At 39.7% G+C, this 27,915-nt stretch overlaps 1 protein-coding gene across 1 annotated transcript; it reads left to right on the plus strand.

Moving 5' to 3' along the window:
- Positions 1-16,331: 16,331 nt before the first annotated feature.
- On the plus strand, positions 16,332-16,663 carry KANTR (KANTR integral membrane protein). Its single transcript, XM_079727405.1, has one exon. It carries the CDS (start codon positions 16,346-16,348, stop codon positions 16,574-16,576), a length of 231 nt encoding a protein of 76 aa, XP_079583531.1. The 5' UTR covers positions 16,332-16,345; the 3' UTR covers positions 16,577-16,663.
- Positions 16,664-27,915: the final 11,252 nt, after the last annotated feature.

Raw genomic sequence — 27,915 nt, forward strand, 5'->3', positions numbered from 1 at the left:
CTAGTCTGGTCCTCCAAAAGGGAAGACTCTCCTAGAAGGTCTTTAAGGTCACATCCAACTCCAAAATACAGTCTTTGCTGAAGACCAGTGAAGACAGGCCCTTTTGCTGGGACCCCAAACAGAAACCAGGAGGAGAATGAGGAGTCATAGGCCCAATGTGCCCCGGGGCCTTTCCCATGCTGAAGCTACTTGTCTTTGTATCCTTCACAACTCACCCAACTCCCCTGGAGCAGAGGGCCCTGCTCCTGAGGGTAAGGTTCCAAGGACTTCCTGGGGCCAGACCTTAAAAGTACCACCCACTTCTGTGAATAAAAGCAGATTGGCAGGGACAAAACTAGATTCAGGAAACTAGATCCCTCTTTCTTTGGTGATCAAAAAGGCCATCAGTGGCTCCCTCAGTTGGGGGTGTGGAGGATCCTGTTTTTCATTAGGAAGCACCCTATTTTTCATTCAGTAAACATTACTGAGCACCTGCTGTGTGCCTGATAGAAACTCGGTGATAGGACTACAACAAGGAAACATGAATAGACCAAGTCTTTGTCCCCCTGGAGCCCAGAGTTGAAGACGAGTGTTCTTAACATTTTTTGTGTGCCATGGACCTGTTTGGTGATCTGGTGAAGCCTATGCATCTTTTCTCAGAAAACAATATCTTTTGGATGCATAAAATAAAATACCTAGAGCCACAAAATATTGATTATATTGAAAAGTAGTTACTAAAATATGGAAAAGCAAATATGTTATATGATCCTTGTGAGATCTAATGGAGAGTCTAATGACAATCATGATTTTGAGATAGAGATGAGATTACATGACATTTCAAGAAATGTATAACATCTATAATATGATATAAAAATCTCTGTGATTTCTATTAGTGACAGAGTCACAGGTACTATCACTATTATACTATGGTGAGTTACATTCTTTACTGAAAAGATGCTAAATTTCAATTAGAGGAGAGTGAAAACAAAGATGTAACTTTTTTCCCATCCAAATTCATGGGCCCCCTCTAAACCCTGTCCCTGGACTGGATTGGAGGGAGATCTGTGAACCCAAATTAAGAAACCCCGGTAATAGGAAGGGCCTTCCTGTATCTTCTTTCTTCTTAAACCCCTTTCGTTTGGAGGACAGAAGCCTGGGTTTTATGCTGGGTCTTATTGCTGTGTGACCTCAAGCCAAACAGTTTGCCTCTCTGGGCCATAGTTCCCTAAGTCTGACACAACGGCAAAGGCAAGAATTGGGAGGGGAGACCTTAATTATTTATGCTCCAGGCAATTAATTTATGTTCTCTCATTGAATCCTCCATTGAATGGATGGCATTTTCAGGAAAGATTTTTTAAAATTATCTTCCCATTTCAAAGATGGTTAAACTGAGGCTCCAAGCGAGGCTGTCACTCGACCAATGTCTTAATCAGTAAGTAGCAGGGGCTGGTGGGTGACTGGACAGACCCCTATAACCACCTCATCCTCCAGGGATAAAACTAGGAACTACGTTCACTTTGAGCGAGAGAAACCTGGCTCAGAAATCCCTGCAGGTGGGGGTAAGCTATGGAAAACTGGGGGCAGAGTCGTGTCTCTTAGCGGAGCGGTGGCTTACGCAAGGTGGCTTACGGAGAATAAGACGCCAAAACGCCGCGCGCCTCCGATTGTCCTGTGACTCGCGCCAGGCCTCACTTTGGGGTTCGCGCCTGCGTGCTCCCAACTAACCGCCCGAAGACCTGTCGAATGGACTGGCAAAAAGCGATGAAGAACCTCCTCCTGGCCAATCTTATTAAAGGGCGGGCTTGGCTTATAAGCCAATCAAAGACCCCCAAAGGGGCGGGTTTTCCTCGGCCTGGATCCTGGCTTGGGGGGTAAAAATAAAGTGTGTCCATCTCCAGCCAATCCCAGGGAAGACAGGAGAGCACTCCGCTAATGGGAGTCTGGAGCCGTCGGTAGCGGTGGCGGCCTGCGACCCCGCTAGTGCTCCAGCAAGCGGGAGGGACGCGTCCAGTGCATTCGCGAGATCCAGCTGCCGGTCCCTGGAATCTACTCGCGCGAGGCAGCGGCTGCACCGACGGCCCGAGGTTCCCGGTGAGACGCTGTAAAGACGGGGGGTGGAGGACGCGGTGGGAAAGACGCCGGGCCGGAGCGCGTGAGGGGTGGGACCTGAGCGAGCTTTTACCTGGGCGGCCTCTCAACCCTAGGTCAGCGGGTTGCGGAGTATCGTGCGGGTAGCAAGGGGAGGGCGAGTGCTCCTGCGGCCCCCAGACGGCAACCAGGTGAGTACCCTGCGGAGCCCACCGCCCATGCCCACCCTCCGCGCTCCCCCCATTCCTGTCTCTTGGGAAACGGTGTACTGTGCAGGTCTGCAGCTCACGTGATCGTCTGCTTGCGTGTCTGTAAGTCTTCGTCTGTCTCTCCCTCTCTGCCACTCCCCCTTCCTCTGTCTCTATCTCCATCTTTCTGTCTGTTTGTCTCTGTCTTTCTGTCTGGCTCCCTCTCTGAGACATAGTAGACCGCCCAGACCTATAAGGCTGAATCCTGACCCAACCAGTTAAAACTAGCTGTAAGACCTTGAGCCTCACCCAGCTGGGCCTCAGTTCCCCCATCTGTTAAATGGGAGTCTAATAATCTCCTCCTGAGACAATACAGTGCATCACTTTGCCCAGCGCCTGGCCCCTTGAAAAGTTTCAATAAATAATGACAGTTATGATTGAAAAGAATATGGTCTCTCTTGGCTTTTGGCTTTATTTTCTCCCTGTCTGTCTCTGACCCTCCCCCCACCCCAACTGGTTCTTCTTTCTGAATGCTTCTGTCTTTCTCTGTTATTGCTTTTCCTCTTTCTGCCTCTTTCCCATCCCTAAACAGGTTAGAGGTGCATTGTTTATAGCAATGAGCTTGGCCTGAGAGTTCCTATGAGCTTAGTCTGGGGTTTTTGTCTGTTCTGGGGGTAAAATAATGGAGCTGGCCTTAGGCTGCTTCTGGCCTCATTGAGGAGGCAACCCTCTTTGTTCCCCACCCTACTGTGTTAAACAGGTGAGACATCCCCCACCTCGGGGTGGGGAGCAGCTTAGATGAAAAAGTGGATCAGGCCCTTATCCTGTATCATGTTAGTCTCCACAAGAAGATCAGAGACCAGGGGTCTCCTAATTACATTCCCATACAGCCCTGGAATTGACCAGGCCTCTGGAACTCACCTTCAGTCATCAGCAAAATCTCCTTCATTCTCTCCCTGGTTTCTGAATAGTCCCGTTGTTTTCTTGCCATGCCTTAGTGGTTCTCATACCTTTTGAACACAGCACTCCATTTTTATGATGTATGTTTTGAAACATCTCTTTCACTGTTCTGAATTGAGGTGCATAGATAATAGAATCTGTCTACACACATAATTCCCCCCCAAACCAATATAATGTCTGATTCAATATAAGGGAGAAGTAAAGGAAAAATAATTTATAATAAAACAATATGTATTTCAATATGTAAAGGCTGGGATATAATTCCACTAGAAGACATAATGAAATGGTCTTGCACATACGATGCTTGTACCTGGGAGTGTGACAGCTACACTGTGACTCAGAAACCATGGATAGGGTGATGCGATTTTCCTAGATGATGAACAATTCTTCATAAGGTTCTAAACAAAACAAAGTGCAGTCTTCCCTCAATTTATATGGTTGTTGAATTACTGTAGAAGTCATTATATATTAAAATCCATGATCTGGCTCCCATAACCTCTCTGACCTTATCTCCTACCACTCTCACCATTTGCTCCCTCTCTTTCACCCATCCTGACCTCCTCTAGGCTACTTGAACATATGAGGCACACATCCACCTCAGGGGCTTGTACTAGGCCATCCCTTGTACCTAGAATGCTTCCCCCCCACCAATATCCACAGAGCTCATGCCCTCACCTCCTTCAGGCCTCTACTCAGATGTCACTGTCTCAATGAGGCCTACCCTGACCATCCTGTTTAAAATTGCAACTCTCCCCTAGCACACACCCTGATCTGTTTTTTCGATAGTGCTCCTCACTCTCTTACATAATATATCTTACATCTTTATTATGTTTGTTGTTTATTGTTTGACTCTCCCACTAGACTGTAAACTCCAGAAGGGCAGAGATCGTTGTCTTTTTTGTGCCTCGATGTATCCCTATTACCTAAAACAGTGCTTGGACACAGTAGGCTCTCTTAATAAATGTTTGTTGAATGAATGAATGAACACGTTTTTCACCTCCATGATTGTCTGGTGGAACATTCTAAAGTCCTATGGGATGCAGTACGATTCTTTGCTGTGTGGAGCTGTCTTGTGCACTGCAGAATGCTGAGCATCCCTGGTCAATGCCCACTAAATGTCACTATAATCTCCAATTATTGTGACAGTCAGAAATGTCTCCGAAACACCCCTTGACTGTCTATTCAATCCCCCACTGAGAACCACTGCTTGAATAGAAATCTGGCTTTCCCCTGAGCACTCGGCTCCCCCAGCAGCCTCCTCATACCCCTCCTGCCAGGAGGCCAGGACATGGGGGTAGGTGTCCTCACTCTATATGTCCTTCCCAGACATTTTCTCTCCCTCCTCCTTAAACACTCTGGTTTTTTAGAATTAAAATTTTTAATAATTTCAGACTTTTAAAAAATTATAAAAATAGTACAAAGAATTCCCGTATATCCTTCACTTACATTCCCCAAATGTTAAGAAATTATACAACTACAGTTCAATGATCAAAATTAGGAAATTAGCATTGGTACAATACTCTTAATGAAAGTACAGAACCTATTTGAATTTCATCAGTTTTTCCACTAATGTAATTTTTCTATTCTAGGATCTAATTCAGGATCCCACATTGTGTTTAGTAGTCATATCTCCTTAGGCACTTTTAATCTGGTACAGTTCTTTAGTCATTCTTTGTCTTTCATGACTTTGATACTTTTGAAGAGTCCTGGCCGGCTATTTTATAGAACTTGGGTTTGTCTGATGTGCCCTTGTGATTACAGTTAAGTTATGTAATTTTGGCAAGAATACCACAGAAGAGATGTGTCTTCAGTGCTTTATATCAGGAGGCACATGATGTCAGTTTATCCCAATACTGGTTTTGTTCACATTGACTATTTGTTTAAGTTAGTGTCTCCAGGTTTCTCCATTGTAGTTACTCTTTTTCCTTTGTAATTAATAAGTAATTTGTAGAGAGATACATTAAGATTATATAAATATCAACCACTTTGTTTTAAATCTCAACTCATCAGACTATACCATCACGTACCTGTGTGTTATAGTCAGGTACAGACATACACACATACCTGCCCCGGTCACGCCTCATTCCTAGAAGGATTTGCTCCTAGCTCACTGTCACTCTATAACACTACTCCAGTCCGACTTCTTGGTGATTCTAATGTACTCGTAGATGACCCTTCCAGTGGTCTTGTCTCTCAGTTCTGTCTGCTCTTCTACAGTGCTCTTGCCTTTCAGCCCCACCTCAGCCACGCACCCCGATAGTCTTACCCTTCTTATCAGTACCTGTGACTGCATCTCCTCCATAATCTCAGTTTCAAGCATCCTTCTCTCCAACCAGTACTTATCCTTCTAGCTCACTCCCTCTAGCACCCCAAGTCCAACAATCCTTCAATGCCACTGGAACTGAACGTTTTCACTACCCTTTACTTCCTCCATGTTCCCATGTCCTTCCTTTGATCAGCTTAGATTCCGTGGTCCATCATAATCATTCCCTTGCATACATCCTCACTTCCCTTGCCCTCTGTCACTTTAGCATACTTACCAGGCAAAACCCCAGCCCTGCTTAAATCCACCTCTGCCAGCTCCACTGTACTTCCTTAGGCCATTCACTGTCCTACCCTTCTAGATAACTATTTCATACCTTCTCTCTTCTCAGATCTCCAGCACCTCCTCTCCCATCCTAGGCTCAGGCTGCATACTTGACTGAAAATTTTAAACCATCAAAAGAAAACCTCTACTGATTCCCACTACCACATCCAACCACGAAGCAGCATCTGTACTCATATACTCTGCCTTCTTTTCTGTTATTATGGAAAAACTGTCCCTGCTGTCATCAAAATCCTGTCCTTCCACTTTGGCACTAGATCCCATCCTCTTACCTACTTGAGTACCTTGCTTCAGCAATATCCCCCTCTCTCTCCTACCTCAATTTCCCCCTCTCTACAAGTTCATTCCCATTAGCACACAGACATCCTGTTATTGCTTCCATCTTTTTGTTACAGCTTTACTGAGATATATTTCACACACCATACAATTCACCCTTTAAAAGGGTACTATTCAGTGGTCTTTAGTATATTCACAGTGTTGTGCAGCCATCACCACAATCAATTTTAGAACATTTTTATTCCCCCCTAAAAGAAGCTTCATACTCATTAGCAGTTACTCCCCACGACTCCCCTCCCCCCAACCGTAGGCAGCCACTAACGCACTTTCTGTCTCTCTTGATTTGTCTAGTCTAGACATCTCATATAAATTGGATCATACAATATATTGGCCTTTATGAGTGGCTTCTTCCACTTAGCATACTGGTTTTGAGGTCCATCCATGTTGTTGCATGTGACATTTGCTTTTATTGCCAAATAATATTCCACTGTGTGAATATACTACATTTTGTTTATTCATTAGTCAGTTGATAGATATTTCAGTTGTTTTCACGTTTGGCTATTTTAAATAATGTTGCTCAGGACATTTGTGTACAAGTTTTTGTGTGAATGTATGTTTTCTTTTCTCTTGGGTAGATACCTAGGAGTGGGATTGCTTGGTCATATGGCAACTCTATGTTTAACTTTTTGAGGAACTACCAAACTGTTTGCAAAAGCGGCTGCACCATTTTACATCCACACCAGCAATGTTTGAGGGTTTCAGTTTCTCCATATCCTCACCAACACTTCTTATTGTCTGTCTTTTTTAATATAGCCATCCTAATGGGTATGAAGTGGTGTCTCATTGTGGATTTTATTTGCATTTCCCTAATAATTAATGATGTTGAACATCTTTTCATGTGTTTATTGGCTATTTGTATATCTTTTTTGGAGAAATGTCTATTAAAATCCTTAGCCCTTTTAAAATTAGATTATTTGTCTTTTTATTGTTAGACTGTAAGAATTCTTTATATATTTTAGATACAAGTCTCTTAGCAGATATATGAATTGCACATCTTTCCTTCCATTCTGTGGGTTATTTTTTCACTTTTTTTTAAGTTGTTTTTTTTTTTTTTTTTTGATGTGAACCATTTCTAAAGTCTTTATTGAATTTGTTACAATATTGCTTCTGTTTCATTTATTTATTTATTTGTTTGGTTTATTGGCCACGAGGCATGTGGGATCTTAGCTCCCCGACCAGGGATCTAACCCACATCCTCTGCATTGGAAGACGAAGTTTTAACCACTGGACCACAAGGGAAGTCCCTGTTTTTTCACTTTCCTCGTGGTGTCCTTTGATGCACAAATGTTTTTAATTTTGATGAAGTTCAATTTATCTGTTTTTTTCTTTTATCATTTGAGCTTTTTGTGTCGTATCCAAGAAACCACTCCATAAACCAAGGTCACAAAGATTTATTCCTTTTTCTTCCAGGAATTGCATGGTTTTAGCTCTTAAATTTAGGCCAGTGATCCATTTTGAGTTAATTTTTGTACGTGCTGTGAGGTAGGGAGTCCAAATTTCATTCTTCTACTTGTGGATATCTAGTTGTCCCAGCACCTTTTGTTGAAAAGAGTATTCTTTCCCTCATTGAATTGTCTTGACAACCTTGTGAAAAATCAGTTGACCATAAATCATAAATGTAACAGTTAATTTTTGGACTCTCAATTCTATTCCACTAATCGATATGTTTGTCACTATGCCAGACCACACTGTCTTGATTAAATTAACTGTGTAGTAAATTTTGAAATCAGGAAATGGGATTCCTCCAACTTTGTAATTCTTTTTCAAGATTTTTTTGACTGTTCTAAGTCCTTTTCATTTCCATATGAGTTTTAGGATCATCTTGTCAATTTCTGCAGAAAATCAGCTGAAATTTTTATAGGGATTGTGTGGAATCTATATATCAATTTGGGAAGTATTGCCATTTAACAATATTAAGTCATCTGATCCACGATCATGGGAAATCTTTCTATTTAGATCTTCTTTCTTTCAGAAGTGTTTTGTAGTTTTCAGCGTACAAGTCTTGCACTTATTTTGTTAAATTTATTCCTAGGTATTTTATTCTTTTTGCTACTATTATAAATGGAGTTGTTTTCTTACTTTCACTTGCTGATTGTTAAGTGTGAGTGTGTAGAAATACAGTTGATTTCTGTTTATTGATTTCTGTCCTGTCACATTTCTGAACTTGTTTATTAGTTCAAATAGTTTTTAGTGGATTCCTTAGGATTTTCTATGTATAAAATCGTGTCATCTACAAATAGAGATAGTTTTACTTTTATTTTCCAATTTGGATGCCTTGTATTTATTTTTCTTGACCAGTTACCCTGGCTAGACCTACAGTATTGACTAGAAGTAACAAGCGCAGACATCGTTGTCTTGTTCCTGATCGTAGGGGGAAAGTATTGAGTCTTTCTCCATTAAGCATGTTGTTAGCTGTGGGTTTTACATAGATACCCTTTATCAAATTGAGGAAGTTCCCTTCTACTCCTAGTTCTCTGAGTGTTTTTGCTATGAATGGGTGTTGGATTTTGTCAAATGCTTTGTCTGCATCTACTGAGGTGATCATGTGGAGTTTATGTTTGTTCTATTAATATGGTATATTACATTGATGAATTCTCAGGTAGTAAACTAACTTTGCATTCCTGAAATATATCCTAATTGGTCATGTTATATAATACTTTTTATATGTTGCTGGACTTGGTTTGCTAGTATTTTGTTGAGGATTTTTACATCTATATTCATAAGGGATATTGGTCTGTAGTTTTCTTGTGATGTTTTTGATTTTGGTATCAGGATAATACAGGTTGTATAAAATGAATTGGGAAGTGTTTCCTCCTATATTTTTTGGAAGAGTTTGTGAAGGATTGATACTTGCTTTGTGTATGTCTTTTCTGTTTCTTTGTTCTTCGATTCCTCTCTTATGTATCAGGTAGATATTTTCTAGTATAATTTTTTAATTTCCTTGATAACTATATATTTTTGAGTTAAGTTCTTAGTGGTTGCCCTGGGGATTACAACTAACATCTTAACTTGAGAAAATCTACTTTGGGTTAATTCTAACTTAATTTCAATAGTATATAAAAACTTTGCTCTAATATAGCTCTGTTCCCTCTCCCTTCCTTCATAGTATTATTATCATACAAATTACCTCTTTGTACATTATAAGCCTGCCAACGCAGTTTTATTATTATTGCTCTATGTAGTTATCTTTTAAAACACATAGGAGAATAAAAGTGTTACAAACAAAAGTACTTTCTTTTATAATACCTGTGTAGTTATCTTCAAGTTACCATTTAGCGTCCTTTAATTTCAGCCTGAAATTAGTATTTCTTGTAGGATAGGTCTACTAACAACAAATTCTTTCAGTTTTTGTTTATCTTAAGTTTTCTTTTATGTTTGAAGGACAGTTTAGCTGGATAAAGAAGTCTCCATCTCTTTCTTTCAACATTTTGAAGATATAATTACACTGTCTTCTGGCCCCTACGGTTTCTGATGATAAATCAGCTGTTAATCTTATTGAGGATCCCTTATATTCAATAAGTCATCTTTCTCTTGCTACATTCAAGATTGTCTTGTCTTTGACTTTCATCAGTTTATTCTACTTGAGCTTCTTGAATGTATAGATTAATATCTTTCATCAAATTTGTGATGTTTTGGCCCCTTTCTCATCCTCTTGTCCTTCCAGGATTCCCATTATGTGTATGTTGGTACACTTGATGGTGTCCCACAGGTGTGTGAGGCTGTTTCTTTTTTTTTTCATTCTTTCTTCTTTCTGCTTTTAAGAAATGGATAATCTCTATATGACCTATCATCAAATTTACCTTTTCTCTCTTCTGCCAGCTAAAATCTGTTGGTGAGCCCCTCTAAGTGAAATTTTTATTTCAGTTATTATAACTTTCAACTCCAGATTTTCTATTTGATTTTTTAAATGATTTCTATCTCTTTGTTGATATTCTCTATTTGGTGAGACATTGTTCTCACACTTTCCTTCAATTCTTTAGATATTGTTTCCTTTAGTTCTTCAAAAATATTTATAATAGCTAGTATAAAGTCTTTGTCTACTAAGTCCCAAACATTGGCCCCTTCAGGGACATGTTCTTTTGGCTGCTTTTTCCCCTGTATATGTAACATACTTTACTGTTCCTTTGTATGTCTCATAATTTCTTGTTAAAAATTGGACATTTTAGGGCTTCCCTGGTGGCGCAGTGGTTGAGAGTCCGCCTGCCGATGCAGGGGACATGGGTTCGTGCCCCGGTCCGGGAAGATCCCACATGCCACGGAGCAGCTAGGCCCGTAAGCCATGGCCGCTGAGACTGCGCATCTGGAGCCTGTGCTCCACAACAGGAGAGGCCACAACAGTGAGAGGCCCGCGTACCGCAAAAAAAAAAAAAAAAAATTGGACATTTTAGATATTCTACTCTAACAACTCTAGTATCAGACTCTTCCACCCTCAAGGTTTGTTGTTCTGGTGTGTGTGTGTGTGTGTGTGTGTGTGTATGTTGTGTGGTTGTTATTGTTCTTGTTGTCATTTATTTGTTTGGCAACTTTTCTTGACTAATTCTGTGGATTCTATATTCCCTGCATTATGTGGCCTCTGAGTTCTGTGCTAACTTTTTTTTTTTTTAAAAGATCTTGTTTTTATTTTTAAGCCTGGATTCCTAGGGGTCACACCTGGTAAGTATAATTTGGTGATTATCTGACCAGTGGTTGGTCAGATGTCCTTAAATACCTTGTCTATATGTCTTCTGCCCTCTGCCAAAGGGATCTGTGTGAGAAGGCATGCCTTCAAACGTCAGCCAGATTATAGGCCAGCCTGAGTTCTCACTTTCTCCTTGCACAGGGCCTCACAGTCAGCCAAAAGTAATGACTTGGGCCCTCTCCTTTTCCAGCTCTTCCTTGTGCACAGCCCTTTAGAGTCCCAGGAATATGTCAGAACTTTTCAGAGTTCTCTTTAGTTGTCTCATTCTCCAGGATTTCCTTTTAAATTCCTGACCAAGGCATCTCTCTGTTTTCTGGAATTTATTTAGCTTTTGGCTACTGAACCACTAAGCTGGAGAGGGAGGGAGGATGGGAATAGCCACAAGTTAAAATGTCACACACAAAAAAGGCACAGAACCTGCTGTCTTGCCAAGATTCAGTCATTTCTCCTGGATCAATGATTTTCACTTCATTCTATGCCTTTGTTAATTGCCAGAGTTTTGAACTGATTGATTTTAGTTTGTTTGCCCTTATTTTCATTGTCTTAGAGGGATAGCTGGCTCACCAAAGTCCTCACTCTGCCATTCCATTGATCTCCTGTTGCTCCCATCTTTAAAAAATGTAAAACTCTCTTTATCCCACATCCCCTTGCAAATATGACTTTATTTCTCTATTCCTCTAACAACAAAACTCTTCAAAAGAGTTGTCATTCTTCACTTCTTCCTACTCTTCTCCCATTCCCTGTTTGTTCATATAAAATATCTTACACATATAATAAAAGAATACATACATTATATACATAAGTTATAGAGATAATAAAAATGAAAACCCAGGAACTCCAACCCCGCCCAAGAAGAGCATTAATGATAGCATCTATCCCTGTGTCATTTTCAGTCCCATTTCCCACCCCTCCTGCCAGAATTACCACTCTCCTAAGTCTTGTGTTTAACATTCCCTTGCTCTTTTTGATTTTTTTTCATATTTGTGGAGATGCTTAACCAATACATTGTGGTTTTGGCTTGGTTGTGAGCTCTGTAAAAAATAGTATCATACTGTATGTGGTCTTCTGTGACTTACTTTTTTCATTCGTTATCGTGTTTCCAAGATTCACCTGTTTTGCATGTAGCTGTGGCTTGTTCATTCTCAAAGCCATATGATATTTCATTGGGTGACCTTAAATTATTCATCCATCTACCTGTTGAGGGACATTTGGGTCATTTCTAGCTTTTTGCTCGTATAAAAAGTGCTATTATGAACATTCTTGTACATGTCTCCTTGTACACACAGACACCCATTTTTCTAAGGTATATACCTATGTATGGAATTGCTGGTTAATAAGACATGTAAACACTCAGCTTGACGGGATTATGCCAGAATGTATTTTAATCTCTTGGTACCAATTTACACACCTTTCAGCAATTTGTAAGAGGTCCCACTGATTCACATACACCTTATTAATACTTGATATTGTGCCACTTTTAATTTTTTGTCATTATAGTGAGCCTTTGTGGACTTAATTAGCATTTTTCAAATTACTAATATAATTGAGCATCTTTTCATGTTTATTGGCCACACATGTTTCTTCTTCTGTGCAATGACTGTTAATATCTTTTGCCCATTTTAAAAATTGATATTTTTATAATTTTTATTGATTTACAGAAGTTATTTAATTATTTGGATACTCATCATTTGTCAGTTATATGTGAATATCTTCTCTCAGTTTGTGGCCTTTTTTTTTTCTTCATGGTGTCTTTGCACGAGCAGAAATTCCTAATTTTAAATGAGTTGAACAATTCAGTTTTTCCTCTGTAGCCAGCACTTTTTGTGTGTTGTCTTCCCTAACCTATGGTCATGAAGATATTCTTTATTTTCTTCTAATAAAAGTTTAAAGGTTTAACTTTTAAGTCCTTAATCTAATTGGAATTGATTTTTGTGTAGTGTAAATTATGAGATAGGAGCCCAGTTGTGTTATTTTCCCCACAGATAGCCTAATGATCTGAAGTGCCACTTCTATCATACATCAAAGTTTCACATCTGTGTAGGTCTGTTTCTGGGATCTCTGCTACTGGCCAACTTTTTGCCCCTGAATCAGTACCACACTACCTTTAATTACTTTGGCTTCGTAAAGAATCTTGATATTTGATAGAGCAAAATCTTCCCATCCTATTTTTCTTCAGGAGTATCATATATTCTTGGCCCTTTGTTATTTCAAACACATTTCAGAATAAGCTTGTCGTGTTCTACAAAAATATTGGAATTGGAATAAATCTGTAGATCAGTTTGAAGAGAATTGATATGTTTATGATGTTGAGTCTTCCTAGCTATAAACATGATGTATCCTTTCATTTTAAATAAATTATTGAATGTCTTTTGGTAGAACTTTATAATTTTCTGTATAAGGTCTTGCATATCTTGTGTTAGATTTTTTTTCCTTGGTATTTATGGCTTTTACTGCTATTGTGAATGAGATCTTGTTATTTAATGTGTTTTATTTCTTTTGCAGGTATATAGAAATGAAGTTGATTTTTTATATTGTTATTATAGCCATTCACCTTGCTAAACTTTCATTACCTTTAAGCAAACTTATAATTTTAGAATAATTTTAGTCATAGAAACGTAAATAGAGACAGTATGGAGAGTTCCTGTATACTCTTCACTGTGATATTTTTGTCAAAACTAAGAAAACAACATTAGTATATTACTATTAACTAAACTTCAGACTTTATATAGATGTATCAATTTTCCCACTAATGTCCTTTTTCTGTTCTAGGAGCCAATTCCAAATACCACATTGCATTTAAGTTGTCATGTCTCTTTAGTGTCTTCTGGTCTATGACATTTTCTTAGTCTCCTTGTTTTTTATAAGCTTAACAGTTTTGAGATGTACTATAGAATGTCCCTCAATTTGGATTTGTCTGAAGTTTTCCTCATAGTTAGACTGGGGTTGTTCTTGGAAAGAATACCACAGAGTTGAAGTGCCCTTTTCATCACATCATATCAGGGGTATGTGAAATCCCTGTGACATCCCTGGTGATGTTGACCTTCACCACTTAGTTAAGGTAGTGTTTGCCAGGTTTCTCCACTGTAAAGTTGGTATTTTTTTTCCCTTTTCATTTTCTGTTCTTTGAAAGAATCTAGCCCACCCTCAAGAAGGGAAGGAATTAAGCTTCACCTCTGGAAGGGGACGTAATTACATATATTATTTGGAACTCTTCTGTAGAAAAGATTTGTTTCTTCTCCTTTATTTACTTACTTATTTATTCAGTTACTTGTTTATATCAGTATGAACTCATGCCATATTTGTTTAATAATTTGAGATATAAATCCAATACTGTTATTTGTCTTGTGGCTCAAATTGTTCCAGCTTTGGCCACCGGGGGCTCTTTTAGGTTGGCTTCTGTGTCCCGTTGACATGGCCCCATCCTTTTGTTTTTAAGTACTTCCTTACTTGTCAGCACTACAAGATACTCCCTACTCATCTTTTATCTTCCTGCCCCAGTCCCAACCCGAGAACTGACCATTTCTCAAGGAACCCTGCTTCCTTTTAAGTTGTCTATATATTCTTTTGTGTTTTCTATGTTGACAACCATATCAGCTATTAATAATGACAGTTTTGTTTTTTCCCTTCCAATCTTTATGCTTTTAATTTATTTTTCTTGTCTTACTGAGACGGCCAGGACCTCCAGTACAGTGATGAATATAAAAGATGCAGTGGGCATCCTTGTCTTGTTGGATATTTTAGAGGAAACACCACTAACTTTTCTCTAGTAAGAACGATATTTGCTGTAGATTTCTACAGGTTTTATCAGATTAAGCAAGTTCCATCCTGTTCCTCCATGCTAAGAAGTTTTTGTTATTGCTTTTAAATCATGAAAGGGTGTTGAATTTTTTATCAGATACATTTTCTGTTTCTTAGGATGATTATGGTTTTTTCCCTCCAATAATCTGATGATGTGGTAAATGACATTTATAGATTTTCATTATGTTAGACTACCTTTGCATTTCTGGTATAAACATAACTTGGTCATGATCTTTTCCTTTTTCTACAATACTAGATTCAGTTTGCTAATATTTTGTTTAGGATTTCTGTATCTGTGTCCATAAATTGGTCTTTAATTTTCCTTTCTCATGCTATCCTTATTTGCTTTTGGCATCAAGTTCTGCTGGTATCATAGAATGAGTCAGTGTTTCCTCATTTACAATATTCTGGAAGATGCTATATGACTTTGGAATGATCTGTTCGGTAGAAGTCTCCTATAAAACCACCTTGGTCTTTTCTTTTTAATATTAAGTGAATATTAAACTTCTAAATAAAATATTTTCAAAATTTTGAATGAGAAACTTGAAATCTGCTTCCATAACATGTTTATTTTATATCAGGTTTTATGCTTAAAATGGCTACAGACAAATCCTGATCAAGACTTTTTAATGATGTATTCTTCAAATTCTTAACGGTCACCATCAATACAAATCTTTCTTTGTACAATTAGGTGATAAAGTATTTAAAACAAACTTTTAAATTGTTCAAAAATGTTTAAAAAGTGAAATTATATCTAACAGCTTTTCTTTTTGTTTCACTGACAAATATATTGTTAAAAATATTTTGTGATAATATGATTAGATTTCAAATCCAATTGAACTCTTTCATATTAACTATTTCAAAATAATGATAAAGCTCTTATTTGCAGAACATGCATCATTGTTAGAACCATCACCCTGCAGCTAGCTTGGACACCATTAAAAGGGCTCATCAGCTGCAAATGGATAGAAGTATCTGATATTCGCGAAGACAGAGTTTCAGGGCTTCTACCTGGAGCTACACTCTCCAAAAGCCCCTGCTTGGCCTCCCTGCACCCAACCCCACCCCATCCAGTCACAACTTGGGTCGTGTGGTGTTTCTTGGCAACTGGAACACAGACTCCTCCAGCAGCTCTGCAGGCCCCTTGTCCTCAGTGAGCAGAAGACTACAGAAGCTGGCTACTGAAGAGGCTGTCCAAGTCTTAGAGCTCCTCTTCGGCCCTGCTTAGCACATTTACCACAGAGCAGTAACTGAGTGCTGGATGTTACTCATTCGTGCTCACCACCTGCAGGGACTGCAGAGGGATTTGTCAGACCCCATTTCACTAAGGGCCACCCTCTAAGGATCTCCACAGGAGGCTGCCCATAGAGAGAAGTGGCCTGCCTAGGGTCTCCACTGCCTTAAGGCCTACGTGGACACTTCCAGGCCTAAGGGGATTAATATTTCTTCACCTACCTGTCATCCACATATCAACTGGAAAATTCTCCCTCCTGTTGTTTTTTGTTCTTTTGTTTGTTTTTTGGTAGGAAGAGTTTTAACTACTGCTTCAATTCCTTTAATAGCTAGAGGACTAGTCAGCATTTCTTTTTCTTCTTGAGTCAGTTTCGGTAAGTTATAGTTTTCTAGGAATTGGTCCATTTTGTCTGCCTTCTCAAGTTTATTGGCATAAAGTTTCCTTATTTTTTTATTCTCTGCTGTATACAATCTGTAGTTATGTCTCCTTTTTCATTGCTGATATTGGTTATTTGTGCCTTCTCACTTTTTTTCTTGATCAATCTCACCAGAGGTTTGTCTATTTTACTAGTCTTTTCAAAGAACCAACTTTTGGCTTTGTTGCTCCTCTCTATTTTGTCTTTGTTTTCTATTTCTTTAATTTCTGCTCTTATCTTTTTTGATCTCCTTCCTTCCACATTTTTTGGATTTATTTTGTTGTTATTTTTCTAATTTCTTAAATTGGACCCCAACCTTATTAATTTTCAGTCTTTCTTGTTTTCTGCTTTGCACATTTAAGGACGTAACTTCCCCTCTAACTACTGCTTTTCTACAGGTTCAGACATGTCATATTTCTTTACTGTTCAGTTCCAAGTATTTCAGCATTTCCATCATGGTTACTTCTTTGACCTGCAAGTTATATAGAAGTGTGGTTCTAAATGTTTAGAGGTTTTAAAGTTTATCCTTATGTTATTGAACTCTATCTTTAATTGCATTATGGTCAGTGGATGTGATCTGTGTGATAAAAATTCTGAAATTTATTGAGACTTGTTTTATGGCTTAATAGGTGATCAGTATTTTTTAATGTTTCCTATGTGATTTATAAGAATGTATGTTCCCTAACTGTTGAATACAGAGTTCCACATAAGTCTGTTATCAAATTTGTTAATCGTATTGTTCACATTTTCTATATCTAAACTGATTTTTTGGTTGTAATATACCAATAATTATAAGGTATGTTAATATGCAGTTATGATGGTGGATTTGTCTATTTCTCCTTGTAGTTCTTTTTTTTTCTTTTACTTATTTTGAGGGTATTTTATTAGGAATATTCAAAATGAGAATTGTTATATATTCCTGGTAAACATGTAATGACCCTCTCTATTCTTGATAATGCATTTTTTCCTTGAAGTCTATTTTATCTTACATTAATATAGCAACACAAACTTTTCTTCTTCTTAGGATTTGTGTGGTGTATAATTTTCCATCCTTTTACTTTTCAACGTCTTCATGCCTTTATGCTTTAATCATATCTCTTGGAAATGTCATATAGCTGGATCTTTAAAAACATCTAATATAATGATCTCTGTCTTTTAATGGTCAAGTTTAGTCTGTCTACACTTACTGTGATATATTTGGACTTGTTTCTACCATCATACTTATTTTTTATTTTATTTTATTTTATTTTATTTTTTTTTAATTTTTTTTGCTATACGCAGGCCTCTCACTGTTGTGGCCTCTCCCATTGCAGAGCACAGGCTCCGGATGCGCAGGCTCAGCAGCCATGGCTCACGGGCCCAGCTGCTCCACGGCATGTGGGATCTTCCCAGACTGGGGCACGAACCCGTGTCCCTTGCATCGGCAAGTGGACTCTCAACCACTGCGCCACCAGCGAAGCCCCCATCGTACTTTTTTATTTCTATTTCCTACCACCACCTTTTCGATGCTTCATTTTTCTCTTTTTTTTTGGCCTGCTTTTTAGTTTTGAAATTTGTTTGTTTGCTTTCTTAATCATTTTTTTCCTCCCTACTGTTTGGAATTTACCTATTCTTTTTCCTTTCTTTCTGTGGTTATCCTTGAAATTTTACCATGCATATTTAACTTACAAGGTTTAAAGTTAAACAGTATTTTAACCTCCCTCTTGAAGAATGCAGGAACCTTAGAAACCTTCAACTCTAGTCATTCCTATCTTGACCACATGTTATTTTTTTTTAGTGTGTTAGTTTGTTCCTTTTTCCCCTGACCTCACTAATATATCATCATTAGTATTACTTTATGTAGATGGTATGTGTTTGGATTTACATGCATACATTCTTGCATCTCAGAACATCATTCTGGGATCATTTTCCTTTGTTATGATTACGATGTTTAGATACTCTTTTAGTACATATCTGTTGGTGTTAAATTCTCCTAGTCTTTGTTATATGTAAATGTATTTATTCTCATTCTTAAAAGGTAGATTGTTATAGGTAATATTAGAAGTCCGCTATCAGTCTAATTGCTGTTTTTTGTAGGTGTTTTTGTTTTCTTATATTCTGACTACTTGTCTCTCTCTCTTTTTTTTGGAGGGGAGGGGTATCTTCAGGGGGTTCTGCAGTTTCATTCTATCAGTGTTTAGGTATGTATTTCTTTTTTATTATTCTACTTTGGAAATGTGCTTCATGCCTCCGGATTCATGTTTTTCATAATTTCTGGAAAATTCTCAGCCATTATCTCTTCAAATATTGCCTTTCTTCCATTCTTTCTGAATTTTCTTTCTCAGAATTCAGTTGGTCATATTTTGGACCTCCTCATTCTATCTTCCATATCTTGTAACATTTCATTGATATTTTCTATCTTCTTGTCTTCCTGCACTTCATTCTAGGCAATTTCTTCAGATACATCTTTCAGCTTATTGATTCTCTCTTCAGCTCTGTCTGATCTGCTGTTTAATCTGTCCACCGAGTTTTTTATTTCAAGAATTGTATTTTTCATTCGTACAAACTTCATACATTTCACTTTCTAATCTTCCTAGTCACCCCTAATAGTCTCTTGTTGCTTGCTCATCTTTGTGGTTGCATTTATTATTTCTTTAAACATGTTATACAATTTTTGTTCAGCCAGTAATCACGGTTTGTCTAAGTATGGCATTGTAAATATTGTTCACATCCAAACAACATAGTACAGTCTGATTACATATCCTCTGTTGTATACCTTTTTTGTTTTCCTGGTAATTGTCTGGTTTTTTTTCTTTTGCCTGGTGTTCTAATACCATTACTAGTTCTTCTCTGAAATTCTTTTTTTTAACTTTTTAATTTATTTGGCTGTGCCACATGGCATGTGGGATCTTAGTTCCCCAACCAGGGATCGAACATGTGCCTCCTGCATTGGAAGTGTGGAGTCTTAACCACAGGGAAGTCTCTGAAATTCTTTTTAAAATCCATATCAGATCATGTCCCTCCTTTGCTCAAAATTCTCCCATGGCTCCCGGCTCTCTCAGAATAAAAGCCAAAGCCCTCACTGTGGCCCAAAAGTCTTTACACAATCTTGTCCTCATCATCTCTCTGACCTTGCCTCCTATCACTTTCCCCATCACTCAGTGTTCTCCAGCCACACTGGCCTCCTTGCTGTTCCTTAAACATGTCATGTATCCCCCCTCTTCAGAGCCTTTGTACTTGCTAGTCTCACTGTCTAGAATGCTCTTCTTCCCAGATAGTCTGATGACTTGCCCACCCACTTCCAGTAGGCTCAAATGTCACCTTCCTAGAGAAGCATTCCCTGACAAACATATCTAAAATAAATCCATTCACCAGCACTTTCTATCCCCTTATCTTACTTTATGTGTTGTGTTTTCCTACAAAGCACTGATCACCACCTGATATACTATATTTATTTATTGTGATTAGTGTTTATCTCTCCACAATAGACTGTAAGCTCCACAAAGCAAGGACTCTTGTTTTGTTCATTGTTGTATCTCTAGTGCCAAGAACAGTGCATAGTAATATTTAGTAGACACTCAATAAATATTTGTGGAATAAACTGAATGAATTAATGAATGAATGAATGTGGAGGATAGAGGGAGAAATGCATTGAGAACTAGGCTAGGCATGAATGCCTTTCATGGCATGCAAGGAGCTTGGGTGTCATTGTTCAGAAGGGTGAGGGCTGTAAAGAAGCAGTGAGGGTAGCTCCTGGGTTCTTTTGAGAAGCAAGTTCAGAGTTGGTAGGGTGGTAACAAAGCCCCATGTATGACTCGCTCTGTATCCTGGGCTCCTAAAGGTAGAGCTGCCTCTTTTTCAAACAGCCCTCAAACTGCTGTGTTGTCATGCCTGCCTGTTACTTAGTGAAAACCAAAGCCCCAGCTCTCATTAGGCCTTTTGGTCCCAGCTAGGACCCTCTTTTCTTCTGCCTGTGAGAAACTGTTTCTTGTCCCCCAGGCCAAGCAGATCACCCCCATTAGACTTTTTCTGTGGTACTTGGGTTGGGGGGGAATTGTACAGGAGCTGGTATAAAGCCTGGTACATAGTAAGTGCTGTCATAATGGTGGACACTTCACGGAAGTAAGTTTCAGCTCAGAAAAACTTTTTTTCCATTGTAAAGGCTACAACAGATTGTGAGGTTTTAGTCCTGACTTTCTCCCTAACCCCTTGGGGAGCCAGCATGGCTCCAGTGTTTCTGTTTGTCCATGACTGTTTGGATACTAATTCTGTTTAATGTGTGGCCTACTCCCCTGGTTTTTGTGTAACCCACTAATTTCATCACAATGCCATCAATACACACAGGTCCCTGTGGCACACCCCTAGAGACACCCTCCCCCCGGGCCAACATCAGTTCATTACTCATTATCACACTGGGTTTAACCAGCCAGCTAGTTATAAGTTCACTTGAGCAAAGTTGACTGAACACCTACTATGTATCAGGCCTCCGGTTCCGCACTGAGGACACAGAGATGAACAAAGTGTGTTCTCAGACACAGAACCATCATTTCAGGGCAGTGTGGTCAATGCAGTAATAGTGATGGGTACGAGAGATTGTGAGAGCCCCTATGGAACACACGACCCAGCTCAGGGGACCGAGGAAGGTTTCTTGGAAGAGATGGTATATGAACTGACTCTAAAAAGATGAGTAAGGATCTTCTAGGTGACTAACAAGGGAGAGGGGGGCAGTCCAGGCAAAGGGTACAGCATGGGCAAAGGCCCAAAGATGGGAAGCAGCATGGTGTACACCAACCTAACTGCATTCACTGTTCACCTTTCTTTCTACAAGATCATTCTAGGAGACTCTGGCACACACCAAAATTCTGACATGAGGAGTTTGTGACCTCCCTTGACATGCTAATCTGTTAACTCTTCAGAAAGGTAATAAAAAGTTGGTTGGACACAACTGTCCACAAACTTGTTCATACCAGCTTCCAGTGTTCCTGGCTTCCTTATCTAGATGATGGTGTTTATGTTACCTGCTTCCTTTGTACCTCCCCTGGGGTTGGGGTCATTCCCGCTGTCCTGGAGGTTATGGAGTCTCAGCTCCTTGTGTGGAGATCTCATTGTGGAGAGGAGTGTTTCTGACTCCTGATACCAGCTGTGACATAAAGACTATTCATCTTTCAGGGAATGGGTAGGGCCTGTCTGTCTTGTCCTCAGACATTAGGGTTCACCTCCTCTGGGATTCATTCATACCTGTAATAGTCTAGGACAAGTTGGTTGTGGAGTCTGGTAAGCCCAGTTTCAAGGTATGGAGCCCTCATGTCTTGGTTGTGTGACCTTAGCCATGTCACCTGTCCTCTCTAAGTGTCAGTTTCCTCATCAGTAAAATGAGTTGAATACCCACCTTGGACAGTTGTTGTGGGTGTTAGAGCATATGTGAGTTACCTGGCACCTGGCTACCATTTATTGAACACCTACTACTATCAATATTAAAGGGACAGTGGCCTGCCTAGTGGTTAAGAACATGAGCTGAAGATCCAGACCAACCTGATTTTGGATTATAGTTCAACTACTTACTAGCATTGGGACCTTGGTCAAGTTTCCTAACCTTTTTTAGCCTTAGAACATTTGTAAAATGAAGTTACTGTACCTACCTCAGTTATCATGTGTGTTCTTGTAGCAGGGTATATATGTGAGGTGGGAGCCTTCACAGGCCCCAGACCCTTCCGCCGCCTGCCCTCTCAAGAGACCCCCCCCATCCCCAGGGGACCTACCTTTAGCTTCCCCCTCTCTCTAAGGCTAACAAAGAGGACTGAGCTGGCCCCTCAGTGTCATAGGGCTACCTTGTTATGGGAGCTTTCTAATGTTAATTGGCTCTCGCATTTCTGGAGTAAACCCAACATTTTCATCTTATGTTAAATCTTTTTTTTTTTTTTTGCGGTATGCGGGCCTTTTACTCTTGTGGCCTCTCCCGTTGCGGAGCACAGGCTCCGGATGCGCAGGCTCAGTGGCCATGGCTCACGGGCCCAGCTGCTCTGCGGCATGTGGGATCTTCCTGGACCGGGGCACGAACCCACGTCCTCTGCATCGGCAGGCGGACTCTCAACCACTGCGCCACCAGGGAAGCCCTGTTAAATCTTTTTTTATTCATTTGGTTTGCTAAAAAATTGTTTAGGATTTTTGCACCTTTGGTCATCTACCATGCTTGTCTGGTCAAGGTTATTAGTGGGCTCATCCAGTAAATAAATTAGTTGGTCCAGTTCATCTAAGTTTTCAAATTAATCGTATCCTCTTATTTTGTAATTTCTGCTATATCTTTTTTATTGTTCATATTATTTATTTGTGCCTTTTCTCTTTTTTTCTTTATTAGTCCCTCCAGAGATTTTTTTAGCGGCTAATTTAGAAAATTTACCATACATATTCAACTTAAAGTCTAAAGTTAAACATTATCATAATCCCCCACCCAAACAATACAAGGATTTTATAATTTTCTAAGGAAGATATTAACATATACACTAGATGGACATTAACAATATTATTATTTTGTGCAGTGTTTAAATGCTTGTTTACTATTTTATTTGTTCACCTTCCTTCTTAAACCTCAGACCTCCTTTTTGGGGATAATTTTCTTTCTTGAAATATATACTTTAGAAGATCCTTTAGGGCAGATCTCTTAACAGGAAACTGTCTGAATCTGTATTTATCTGTAAATGCCTTTATTTCACTTTATTCTTCTTGAAAGATAGGTTTGCTAGGTACTCAGTTCTGAATTACCTTTTTTTTCCCTCTTAACACTTATAAAATATTATGGCACTGTCTTCTGGTTTCCACTGTTACTGTTGAAAAGCCTGCTGTCAGTCTAATTGTTTTTTTTTTTCAGGTGTTCTTTTTCTCTGGCTGCTTTGAAGATCCTTCTTTGATTGTTGCTTGATTCTAAGGGCTTTTTATTATTGTTGTTCTCTGAATGTCCCTTTGTATAGCTTCCTGATCTTGCTTCATGAATACAATATTTTTTCTTGTCACTCTGAGGATATTAAATAATAGTGTCTTTCAAAAAAGTGTTCTTTTCCTTGCATAGTTTTTGTTTCCAAATATGTGTATTTGGGTGGCAGTGGCAGTGAGAAACACTCACTGGCTACCAGATTTGGCCAAAGGCATCACAGATACCAAAGACATAACCTATTCTGAAGCCCTAGAGAGAGTTTGTATGATATTGAGGGGGGCTCCATTAGTGTGCAAGCGTGAGTCAGTGCCACAGTTGTCACTTGATAGCATGGTAGTGCAGTGTACTCTAGAGCCAGACTGCCTGGGTTCAAATCCTAGATCTGCCATTTCATACCTGGGCAAGTCATTTCACCTCTATATTCTTTAGTTTCATCTTCTGTAAAAATGGGGATAATAATAGTACTTACTTCACAGAGTTATTGAGGGTATTAAATGAGTAAATATATCTAACGTGTTTAGAATAGTGTCTGGCAGATAGTAAGCACTATATATGCACTTGCTATTATTACCATTATTACTTTTGTGCTGAGGGAATTGAAGGGAGAGGAAGAGCTTCTATGGTGCAATGAGGAAAGCACAGAGTATATCTTGCCCTGTGTGTTCTCCTAATATCTTAGGAATAAAAGCCATTAACGAAAAACACAAAGTCGGGAATTTAGAGGAGTTATTTGGGTACTTTAGGCTGTGGGATATCAAGTTCATTAGGTAGTCAGAATGGGTTAGGATTCTTCAGTGGGAAAATGGGAAGCAGGGTTTAAGGGTAGGCCCCTCTTGAGAGGTGACCCACATTGGCTACTTCCTCATTGGAGCAGAACAATACCAAATGGGGGAGCAGTGACAGTGAGGGGTAATCTAGGGTAAGGGATTTCCTAAGCATTTAATAATGCTTTTCTCTTTGGAACTAACCTGTCAGGTACTGAGAGGCTTTAAAGGGTGTGATGGCTCTTCAGGCTGGGGACATGACTCTGTTGAGGGGCAAGTCTGCTCCCAGGAGTTGATTCACACTCTCAGAGGTAAGACTGACCACATCAGAAATGCTTTCAGTCTTTGTTCTAAATTCTCCTGGGCCTTCTCTGAGTTTGGGAAAATTCCCAGCCTCAGTAACTATCTCAGACACAATCTAGACGATATGAACAGGAGGAGTGAGTCATACTGAAAATAAGTGCTTGGTGGGGAGGCATATTTGAGGAAAGTGTCAAAAGTGAAAGTTCAAGAGATGCAAAAATTTTAAACAAGATTTTATCAAATCAAATCCAACAATGTATTTAAAAAGATATCACAACCAAGTGGAGTTTATCTCAGGAATGCAGCATTGGCGTAACATTAGAAAATAAGTCAATGCAGTTCACCATGTTAACAATCCCCCTCCAAACCCCATATGATTATTGCAATAAATGCAGAAAAACATTTGACAAAATCCAATACCCATTCCTGATTTAAAAAGAAAACCTCTTGGTAAACTAGGGATGTAAGGGAACCTCTCGACCTGATATAGGGCATTTACAAAAAACCCACAGCTAACACTATATTTAGTGGTGAAAGACTGAAAGTTTCACCACCACCACCCCCAACATCAGAGACAACACAGGGATGTCTGCTTTCACCACTTACGTTCAGCATTGTACTGGAGGTTCTTGCCAGTGCAGTCAGACAAGAAAAGAAAAGGCAAGACATCAAGAAAAGAAAAGAAAAGAAAAGAAAAGGCAAGCCATCCAGATGGGAAAGGAGGAAGTAAAACTATATTTTTTATAGTTATAAAAAACTATATTTGTATAGTTATATAAAACTATATTTTTATAGAAGATGACATGACTGTGTAGAAAATCCAACTGAATCTACCAAACAACAACAAACTACTAGAACTAATAAGTAATTCCCCAAGTTGCAAGATACAAGATCAATATACACAAAACAATTGTATATGCCAACTGTATATAGCAATGAACAATTGGACATAGAAATTTTTTAAATTCCAGCTATAATAACATCTAAAAATATGAATTAGGAATATATCTGACAGAAAGACCTGTACACCTGTATTGCCGAAAGAAGAACAAAATAAATGGAAAGATACACCTTGTTCATGAGTTAGAAAACTCAGTGTTGTTAAGATGTCAATTCTCCCCAAACCAACCTATACATTCCTCATAATCCCTTTAAAAGTCTCAGCAGGCTTTTTTGCAGAACTTGACAAGGTAATCTTAAAATTCATATGGAGGGACTTCCCTGGCGGTCCAGTGGTTAAGACTCTGCACTTCCAGTGGAGGGGGCACAGGTTCAGTCCCTGGTTGGGGAACTAAGATCCCACATGCCACGTGGGGTGGCCAAAAATTTTTTTTAATTAAAAATGTTTTTAAATTCATATGGAAATACAAGGGCACTACAGAATGTGATACAGAGTACAGAAGCCTTGGTTAGGGTCCAGCCTTCCCACAGGATCAGTGCTGTCAGTAGAGCCCACACTGGAAAAACAGTAGAGGGGCCTCCACAAACAGGCCTACAAAGGATATGAACAAGCGATTTCCTGAAGTAGAAAACTGAAAAAACTAACGGGCATAAGAAAAGATGCTCGGGCTTCCCTGGTGGCGCAGTGGTTAAGAATCCACCTGCCAACGCAGGGGACATGGATTTGAGCCCTGGTCCGGCAAGATCCCACATGCCGCGGAGCAACTAAGCCCGTGCACCACAACTATTGAACCTGCATTCTAGAGCCCTCGAGCCACAACTACTGAAGCCCGTGCGCCTAGAGCCGGTGTTCTGCAACAAGGGAAGCCACCGCAGTGAGAAGCCCATGTGCCGCAACGAAGAGAGCCCCCACTTGCCGCAACTAGAGAAAGCCTGCGTGCAGCAACGAAGACCCAACACAGCCAAACATAAATAAATAAAATAAATAAATTTATTTTAAAAAAGGAAAAGATGCTCAAATGCATTAGTTATCAGAAAAGTACAAAATAAAGTTACAATGAGATTTCACTTTAGATCTCATAGATGGGCAAAATTTTAGAAAACTCAATCATGCCAAGTCCTATAATGGGAATGTGAGGCATAAGGAGCCTCACGCACTTCTAGTGGTAGAAGGGACTTGGGCAGCCATCCCAGAGATGAATGTGGCAGTACGTAGTCCAATTCAATATCCCCATGTGCCCTCTAAAGAAATTCTCACACAGATCCATAACAGGTCATATAGGAGAATGTTTGTTATGGTGTGGTTTGCAACAGAGGGGAGTTGGGGGCATTCTGGGTGTCCATCACCAGGGGATGCACAGGGAAATAGTGAGGGATGCACTCCATAGTTGGCCTTTCAGCAGTTAGATCAGTGAGTTAGATGTACACAGAGCATCACTGGTGATCTTCAACACATAGCACTGGGCGAAAAGTAATAAGCCATAAAACGAAACACTATTCACATAAGTTACAAATACATGCACATATGCACCAAATGTACATCTTAAAAGAACTTGAACAAAAGGATAAAAGTTAAACACATTCAAAGAGATGCCTGTGGGCTTCCCTGGTGGCGCAGTGGTTGAGAGTCCGCCTGCCGCTGCAGGAGACACGGGTTCGTGTCCCGGTCTGGGAAGATCCCACATGCCGCGGAGCGGCTGGGCCCGTGAGCCATGGCCGCTGAGCCTGCGCATCCGGAGCCTGTGCTCCGCAACAGGAGAGGCCACAACATTGAGAGGACCACGTACCGCCAAAAAAAAAAAAAAAAAAAAAAAAAAAGGAGATGCCTATGAGGTAGGATTTGGGGTGGAACGGGAGTGTGGATAATAGGGAGTAAACAAAACAAGCAGGGGAGAAAGAAAAAAATAAACAGCATGTATTCCTTTGTCTTAGGTCACCTACTCTCTATGGCATTCATCCTTTAGCATCTGCTCTTCACTAAGGAGGAAACAGCCCCATCTGTCCTCTGTCAACCTGAGGACAGAATGCCCAGGTGAGCCTGGCTCAGAGTATCTGGACTTTGCTAATTTGATCACATGCTGCCGAAGCTCCTGCACCCCCTCCCTCCAAGTACTGCACAGCCTGGATCGGGCATGGACATACATTCCACCCAACAGAAGTTATCTGCTGTCTTCTACTCTTGCGGGGGGAGCGGGTCACGGGGAGATGAGAAGTAGAGAAGTCAGAAGGGCCCACTCCCCGTCAAACCATATTGTTACCAGACAACTAATTTTTCTGGTCTGCACAACAGCCCTCTGGTGCCCTGACTGTGGTGAGCCATGTGTTTTTCCCTGGACTCACATGTGACCTCACCCCGATGACCTCCCTAGACTCGGCTCTCATAAACTCTTAGGGAAGCTGGAGCTGGACTATGACCGAGAGACTGTTCAGCTTATCCCCTCCTGGGCATTTTCACCTAACAGTAACTTCAGTAACCAGCTAGGTGTGTGTTTGCCACTCTGGTTTTCAAAACAAATAATATATATTATTTAGGTAAACTATAATGAAAAGCAAAGGAATGAGTAACACAAAAGTCAGGATAATGGTTTCCTCTGGGGCAGGGGAAGGAGGTATGTGAGGGGATACTTCTAAAATACTGTAAAGTTCTAGTTCTGAACCTGGTTGGTGGGTATATGGATGTTTTATTATTCTTCCTTAAACTGTACAAGTAAGTTTTAGAAACTTTTCTATATGTTGAATGCGGTTCAAATTTTCGAAGAA

This window comes from Hyperoodon ampullatus (genome assembly GCF_949752795.1).
Source record: "Hyperoodon ampullatus genome assembly, chromosome: X".
Taxonomy (NCBI): Eukaryota; Metazoa; Chordata; class Mammalia; order Artiodactyla; family Ziphiidae; genus Hyperoodon; species Hyperoodon ampullatus.